The sequence below is a fragment of the Lepisosteus platostomus genome, chromosome 25 (genome assembly GCF_059453375.1).
Source record: "Lepisosteus platostomus isolate fLepPlt1 chromosome 25, fLepPlt1.hap1, whole genome shotgun sequence".
NCBI classification, from domain to species: domain Eukaryota; kingdom Metazoa; phylum Chordata; class Actinopteri; order Semionotiformes; family Lepisosteidae; genus Lepisosteus; species Lepisosteus platostomus.
Window position 1 is genome coordinate 15,882,840 of NC_142635.1, and position 8,741 is coordinate 15,891,580.

An 8,741-nucleotide genomic window follows, 5' to 3' on the forward strand; every position below is an offset into this window, starting at 1 on the left:
GATCTCCCTGCTCAGTCTTAGTGCTGGTTTCCTAATTACAGAAGGAGACTGATACACATTGAGATATTCTTAAACACACGAAGACAGAGTGATAACATGACGCACTGGGAGAAAACAGAAAACACAGCAAGAGAGGCACACTGGAGAACAGAGATACACTGACATCTAGAAAGACACTGAGAGGAGCCCCACTGTGCTGAGAGACCCCCAGACCCACTCACTGCAGCGTGAAGCTCTCCACTCGGCTGATGCGGAGCTGGTACTGCACGCTCGCAGGGGACAGCGTGGACACGTCCACAAAGAAGAACTGGGTCTCCATCTCGGCGCGGGCGGGCGGCTGACACAAGGTGCGCCCCACGTGTGGGTAAGCGTACTTCCGCTGGTAACTGCAGGCAGGAATCATGAGCAGAAGAGATGAAGAGAGGTGAAAAACAAGAGGAGCCTAATGTCAGCTGTACCCACTCTTAGCGATGTGCTGAATGACACTCTATAAACATCACGGCCGATGACTGGGATGTGGATCTATTAATCAGCCTATTCCCTTGGCAACATGGGGAGATTACCAGTCTCACCAGCATGTAATTAAGCAGCACTTACCTTATTCCAGCAGGACACTTAAACCAGCTTCAACAGTACCTCCCTGTTCGGTCTTCGTGCTTGTTTCCAAGTCTTAGCATTTCTCTTATGCTATTTACTCTTCTGGCTTGACGCACTGACTCACTGATCACTTCTTGCATTTGCTAGCAGCTTCTCGTACTTGACCTGGATCTGCCTGCTCACACTGAATATAGTATTCACATTACCGAGTTAATCTGGATTTTTGGAGATATCAGAACATAGGATAGGACTCTTTTCTAAACACTGTATTTGCAACAATTATACCGGGCTTGTACAGTGCTTCTCAATTTGCGGGGGCCGCGGCCCACTAAGGGGCCTCAATAAACTTCCAGGGGGGCCACAAGATGACTGAAAATAATTGAAAAATACGAACAAAATGCTTAAATCGCTAAAAATCAAGCTACAGTAACTAACGGACGAAGCAAAAAAAAACACGTAAAAGTTTATATCTGCAAGCATAATAAAACTTTTTAATACTTTTTTTAATTCGCCCACTAAAATAACTTTCAGCCGATCTAGAGCAACCAATCTAGAGTCGATCAGACATTTACAGAGAAAACATAACAAGTACAAAGACAAGCCCAGGTCCTTTTTTGAGCAAAAAAGGCAAAAGAACTGACAATTAGCGCACAAGCAGAAATGAAGGTAACTACTGGTGTGGATAAGAAACTCCTAAAAAAATATCATACACTGTAGCCCAGAAAATAGCTCAGCAGAAAAAAACTCATACTCTTGGGGAAACCTTGATTTTGCTTTGTGCATCTGAAATTGTGGGGGAATTATTTGCAGAGAAGTCCAAGCAATTAGCCAAAATACCGCTATCAAATGACACCATCAAACGTCACATCTCATCTATGTTGGAAGATACAAAAGTACAGCGCACCACGTGGCTTTGCGACAATGACTTCGCTATCTCTCCACGCACTGACCACATTATTCACAAGCACCAGCAGCAGTCCTCACACAGTGAGTAGCTTCTGTAATTAAGTTGTCAAAAATGTCTGCAGTGACAAATTCTGTAGTTTAAGCATTATTTTATTTTTTTTCCCATTCTTCAGAAATACTTACTCATTTTGTTTCCTTTAAAAAGTAATAGCTAAGCCGAGTGAGCAGTGAGCAGCTTTTGTTGTTAAGTTATGAAAAATGTCTGCAGTGACAAATTCATATTTTGGAAATTACTTATTATTTATGCCTCAGAAATGCCTATGCATTTTATGTTATGATTAAGCAATTTAGGCACTAGCTAAAATAACTTTTATTTAATAAACACACAGGCTGTTTTTGAAATGCCTATTAATTTTGTGTCATGTTGGGAAAAAAACATAGGCAGTGTAATAGCACTAGCAACAAATACATTTTCGTTAATAAACATACGTTTGAAAACAAGTGCTTTAGTCATCAGTGCAGCAAAAGTACAAGAGGAAAAATATCATGGCCTGTGTAGGGGGGCCTTTCGAATAATCACTCGGACACTGAGAGGCCTTGGAGGAATGAAGGTGAGAACCACTGTTCTACACTACTTGCTTGGAACAGAAGCCTGGAGTAAGTTGCACCGGTCTTTCAGACTGATCACAATAAGGATACCTCTCCCGCCTTAACCTAATCATTGGATTTTTGATGAGTCAGTAAAACCCAATTGCAGGAGAAACTCTGCTGACTAGCTGTTGAGAGTCCAAACCTTGGTGTCAGGGGAGGGCTGAGATTCAACACCCACAGCCACTCCTATGAAATGTCAGCCTCATGCTTGCAGTGAGGTGTGGGAGGGATGCGCCCGATAGCTCTCCTGTCAGACCCTGCAGAGCTTCCTCTCTCAGTCAGTTCACATAACCCCTCACCCATAACTACCCACATTCACGCAGACGGAGACCAGACAGAGACCGAGACCAGACAGAGACCGATACCGAGATCTGTCACTGTCAGTCTGCCAGCCTAGACTTTGCACCTCGACAGGTGTAGCTACAATGATGTGGAAGCAAACGGAGATAAGACGCCACGTAGTGCATATCAGGGAGGTGTCCTTATCTGTCCATATTAAAAATGCACCCTCTGCTAATGTGTTTACATCTTACCTCAAAAAGTATGTGTTTTCTTTTCTTAAATTTCACATTTTTATCTGTTGTTTTTTTTTTTGCAAATGAGTACCATGTCTGGAAGCTGCTGCTAAGGAGTAGAGTCTTTAAATGAGAAACTTAACATTGTGTGGATACAAAATAAGAAATGAAGGGTGAGTCCGGTTAAATATAATTACATCAGTGGTTGTCTGATCTCGCAATTTCCCCAATTTGCTGAGCCTGTAGCAGTTGCTTGAACTGATTTAGGATCCTTGGGGCAGAGCAGTGGCTCTGTGGCCAAGGATCTGCGCCTGTGGCTGGAAAGTTTGACGGATTAAATTGTACTCCGTTGGCCTCCTGACCCTTAACCCCAACTGCTCCAGGGCCGCTGTACCATGGCTGACCCTGCGCACTGACCCCCAGCTTCTCTCTCCCTGTCTGTGTGTCTCATGGAGAGCAAACTGGGGTATGCAAAAAGACAAATCCCTAATGCAAGAAACTGTATTGGGCTCATAACACCACCGCCTTTCCCTGTGAATAGCAGGGACCGCAGCTGCTGGGCTGATGGGAGATCTCCCTTTAGCTCAAGTGGCTGGGTCCCTGTTGAGTGACGCCGGAGGCCCGGGTTCGAGTCCCCAGCGGTGGGCAGTGGCAGTGCCCACGTGAACCCCGGAGCGCTACAATAAGCTGATAAACATATCCTGCTGTATATATCAATATTAATATAAACTAAACTTATCTTAATTTCTGTGGACAAGCACAAGTTGCCAAAAAAAACAAACTAAAGACAGGACTAACGGAAAAGAAGCCTTGTCCTTAAAAAATGATGTTATGAAGTCCTTCAATACTTTAGTTTTGGAACTTTTCTGTTTTATATTACGTCACACGCACTTCATCTCATAATGGACAGAAACTACTACCCAACTGCGCAGAATTCCAGTAAACCCTGGAAATGGAGATCAAAGTCAGTTCTGGAAAAGGAGGGAAGGTCTGATGTTACATTAACGAACGACAAGAGTTTATCGCAAAACACATTCCTGGATGGGAATCAAAGCACACATACACAGCGACCCGCCCTTGACCACAACAACAGCACACGCACACAGCACCATTACAAAGTCTTTGCATTCTCAAACAACGCAACCACAAGATACTTACAGGCCACGAAGAATGAGAGGCACCTGGAAGGAGACGACAGCCTGTTTCTGACGGACGACAAACGAGATGGGATTTTCTGCCCCATCTGAAAACACAATCACTGACACTCGTACCCCTTCGGTCTGAGAAAGAGAAAGATCTAGGGTCAAAACACTCCTTCTGCTAAGAGGGAACCACAAAGAAGGGGAGAGGGAAGGAGACTCTCCCTTCAAAAAAAAATTAAATTATTAGCACTAGACAGCGATGGCCTGTAGTCAGGTCTCCATCCACCCAAGAGAGAGGAAGAAACACAGCTAAGAAGACCGAGAGGAAGGACATTACACAATATAGCACTATACGGAATTAACTTCTTCAGGGGGGCAAGTGTGAATTTAACACATCTGAGAAACAGGAAGAAAAATCTGCATTACTGAAAATCTGCTGTTTATGTGCTTCTCAATGACACCCTGCCCACCTGAACATGATGAGCATGAGGAGAGACACAGAATGACCATAATACTGGTCCTGCAGTGTCTCGAGACAGGGGGTGCTGAGCGCTCTGTGATGTAGCACTCCATAGTCATGTGATCCCACTATGAGTTCACTGTGTTTACTAAGTTTAGGTACTTAAATCTACAAAAAAGGCAAAATAGCCTCTTCTTGTAGCCTCCTAGAGCTCCAGTCTTCACACCTGACTGGATCAGTCAGCAGCTCTCCGATCCTGGGACATGAACACTCATGACTGCTGGTGTACATGAGTGCTTTCTAATTCTAGGCAGTAATGTTGCTCCACATGACTGCGCTCGGTCATTGGGCCTTTGAATGTTTCTGCAGTGTGTAGGCTGCTGACAGCAGTGTTGAACAGCAAGCCACACCTGGTGACAAGGAACTTTCCTTAGCTCCACGCAGTGCCCCATAATTGTGCCACGACAGCCACCAGTTGCCCTACAGTATGTCTGCCCTCACACCGGGGCTGATGAAGAGGCCGATGATCCGTTTTGTACAGTCTTTGGTATGCGCTATGAAGAGGTCCAGATTCAGACCCTTCACTCCAACTGCCAATCCACCTAGTCGACTGCATCTCTCTGATTCCAGCTTTCTGAACTGCTTACTCACATACCATAACCATTTCTACTGATGAACACCTTAATGGTGTGTGAAGGCCTGTGTTCAAGGACAAAAGGGCAAAATCCTACCCAGGATTCGAACCCACAACCTCCATGTTAGCAGCCCAGAGGTCTGGCACTGTAGTGCAGTATTTTACAGCAGTCCTCCACACTGCTGAGACAAAAACTACAAACCACTACAACACAACAGTAGGACTGTGGCCCCACATACACACTCCACACAAAGCTCACATGGACAGGGATGCGTGTCAATTGAGAAACGCACAAAACACTCGAGTTCCAGTGACGCACTGATCTTTCTTCCTCTTATGGGCATGGATGAGAGCAGTACAGAAATACTAAACTCGCACACAAATGCATCACCCCTCAGAGTAGGGAGCCCAAACCTCCAAGGTAGCAACATGTTTTACCTGATTCTTACAGTTCTAAACAACATTCAAGTAAATCTGTTTTTTTTTTACATCTCCTCCCAGGTACTGACTCTCAACCTGGTAAAAAGTGCAAAAATCTAAAACCAAATCGAAACGAGTGACCAACCAGAGGAAGGACTTGCAACGATTAGTATTTCTGGGAAACTCATCCTCCAGGCACACAAAGAGGACACAGCCCCTGGAGTGGGAACATGCCAGAGTGGGTTTGACTCCTGGTACTGTTCCTGGTACTGTTTTCTTGAAATGCCTTGAATTACGAGTCAAATGTCAGCAGCTATATCACCCTGCAACTCACAACTGGCAACCCACTGAAGCTAAACGGGTGTGAGCCTGGTCAGTACCTGGATGTGAGACCTCCTGGGAAAAACTAAGGTTGCTGCTGGAAGAGGTGTCAGTGGGGCCAGCAGGGGGTGCTCACCCTGCGGTCCATGTGGATCCTAATGCCCCAGTATAGTGACGGGGACACTATACTGTAAAACAGGCGCCGTCCTTCAGATGAGACGTGAAACCAAGGTCCTGACTCTCTGTGGTCATTAAAAATCCCAGGACGTTTCTCGAAAAGAGTAGGGGTGTAACCCCGGCGTCCTGGCCAAATTTCTCATTGGCCCTTACCAATCATGGCCTCCTAATAATCCCCATCTATGAACTGGCTTCATCACTCTGCTCTCCTCCCCACTGAGAGCTGGTGTGTGGTGAGCGTTCTGGCGCACTATGGCTGCCGTCGCATCATCCAGGTGGGGCTGCACACTGGTGGTGGTGGAGGGGATCCCCATTACCTGTAAAGTGCTTTGAGTGGAGTGTCCAGAAGAGCGCTATATAATTGTAAGCAATTATTATTGCTTGAAGGGAATTTTTTACAGTTGAAAAAAAAAAATCGACAAAAATCTTCCCCCCAAAAAAAACTGTTTTTCTGCAACTAAGCCTAAGCCAGAACAGAACTAAGAAGGAACAGCTCTGGAACTGATAGCATGGCTCAACCCAGAACTGGCTCAGGATTCAGCACTCTCGCCTGACAACGTTGCTTACTTTTGTATGTACAAATCTTTCAGTAATCATTTTTGGTTTATTCAATGGTTTATCACCTGTGTACGTGTTAGGGGGGTATCTCAGTTAAAACAAAAGCCTGCAGCAGCTCCCTGCGACTAGAAACGAAACGAAGAGAGTAAGGGACATGGCGCTCTTTGGTGTGTACTGTGGGGGTACCCCCTTCATTCCCGAGACACAACCTCAGCCAACAGCGCGCACAAACAAACTTGTACATGGAGGCCAACAGCGTATGAATTAAATCAAACTCAGAGGTGTGTCTGAGGTTGTTGTGTGTCGAGGACAGTTCAAAGAAAACAGCAACAGACCAAAAACCCAAAGGAGAAGAAAACAAAATTGCAAAAAAAAATCCATGCTTTGTTTTTGCATGGAACGGCCCGTTGTTTCTTTTTAATTATGAATGTGTCCCCCCGTCCTCAAACTCCGGGTTTGGATCCAGGGCACCCACAGACGACGCAACACCCCCGCCCGCAGCTGCCTCACCTTGTTCCGGGAGACGGTGTGGTTGAAGGCGTAGATCGTCTGCTGCTCGCTGTTCGCCGTGTCGTTGTAGGTGGTGTCGAACTCCCCGTCCTTCTGGACCACGGTCTTGGCCGCTGCTCCGGCGTGTTGCCCGGCGGCGGTCTGACACAGACCGAGACACAGCGCCAGAAGGGCGGCCGGACCCGCCGCGGTACCGGACTTGTGCCGCGACTTCCAGCAGCTCCGGGTCGCCATGGCGACGTGCAGCCGGCAGGTGCCCCCAGCTAGATCCCGACCAGTTTGTGCTCTGAATAGTGTCGCCCTTCGGCAGTTGTTACCCCTAGACGCCTGCCGTCGGCCAGTACACTCAGCATCTGAGGACTCCCGGCCGGAGAGGAACAGTTGGTTTAAAAAAAAGACTCCGGAAGTCCTTCACGTAAGCAGAACCGAACAAGAGACATGCGAGTCTCCGCACTCCGGGTCCGTCTGCCCCTTTTTTTTCCCCTCGTCTCCTCGGATGCAGACGCGTAGTGCAGCCGGCCCCTGCCTCTCCTCGGCCCGGCGGACGATGGGGCAGCCGCCCGGACCCTTGTGCCCTCACAACGCCATCCCCTCGCCCGGCTTGAGTGACATGTCCCCCCGGCTTGCAGACAGTTTCCCCAGCCCCCCGCACCAGTGCGTCGCTCCCCGTGTCACACGAGAAATCTCGGACAGATCCGGGTTTGGGGCTCGGACGAGGCTTAAGGGAGCTGTGGATTTGCCCGTCTTAACATCTAACAGGAGCGTCCTTCTGGCTTCCGTATCTCAGTACTATCCTTACGGACGCTGCCGAAGCGTGTCGTCACCGCTGTATCAATAAAGGGGTTGAACCCGCGTCTCCTCACGAGCTCCCATTCCTACTGCTGTTGTTTACACATCCTGGCTGAATGACGTCACCCCGCCGCACTTCGGGCACCCCGGAGCTTCGTATCGCTTCGGTTATCTTCGATAAATATCGGGACCTGCCCTTTTATTTTCGTTCCCCAAACGCCGGTTAACATGTGGTGCTATTTAGGGGGAGAAAGAAAACTACAGGCGCCGTTTGAGGTTTCCAAGACCAACTGAGAACCTTCAGTTCTGAGTGCAGTTTAATATTCTCTGTGAGCCTCAGTGCATGACGCAGATTGAAGGAGAAGCGATGATTTATCGCTGCCTCTGAACAGCTGTAAAAGCTGACACCACCAGGGAACGTAGGTCTTTGCTGTACAGGAAGTCGTTTCTACCGCCCAATTAAAAAAAAACACTAGTCATACCTTAAAATTTCGCATAGGGCGCTCTGGCGGCGAAAACACATGAGCACAGAACTGACGAAAGATTTTGTTTGTTCAGAACACGTGTCGAAACTTTCCCTGTAATCACTTGCACAATTGACCTCGTGGTTCAAGCCATTCAAGAACAGGATGCGTGTGCAAGGCGGTGTTGGGGAAGGAATTTAAAAATTAATTAGAATATGCTGAAATTTCTTTTTCAAAGGCAATGCATTACTGTACATGAGAATTATACACATTAGGTAGATTGGAGATTATTATGATTTCCACCCATATCTTTTAATTGCTAACACAAATAACCCACAATTTATTACTTACTGAAAGTTGTTTTCCCCAGCTATTGACTACACACATTTTAGTCAAATGTATCTTACAACGCAAGCAAGCAAATATTTTAATGAAAGAACAGCCCTAAAAAAGTCTCACAGCAGCCTGTGAAGTGCAGGTCTGGAGCAGTTATGGGGCTGATGAATGAATAAAGTCCAAAGGGGGTAGATTCAGTTCTGGAGGTGATGAATGAATGAGGTGCAATGGTAGTAGATTCAGTTCTGGAGGTGATGAATG

At 46.8% G+C, this 8,741-nt stretch overlaps 1 protein-coding gene across 5 annotated transcripts in view; it reads right to left on the bottom strand.

Annotated features, from left to right (window-relative positions):
- The window catches only part of sidt2 (SID1 transmembrane family, member 2), a 33,769-nt gene extending 25,624 nt beyond the window's left edge, over positions 1–8,145 (bottom strand). For 2 of the 5 annotated variants that reach the window (XM_088620154.1, XM_088620153.1), the window contains exons 1-3: positions 6,892–8,131; positions 3,828–3,949; positions 222–386 (exon numbers count right to left, since the gene is read on the bottom strand). In XM_088620154.1, coding sequence (XP_088476280.1) covers positions 222–386; positions 3,828–3,949; positions 6,892–7,125 — 521 coding nt within the window. In that variant the 5' untranslated portion in view covers positions 7,126–8,131. Of the gene's footprint in view, positions 1–221; positions 387–3,827; positions 3,950–6,891 lie in introns of all 5 variants that reach the window. The other 3 variants (XR_015930474.1, XM_088620150.1, XM_088620152.1) reach the window with 3 other exon arrangements.
- Between the last annotated feature and the right edge of the window lie 596 nt (positions 8,146–8,741).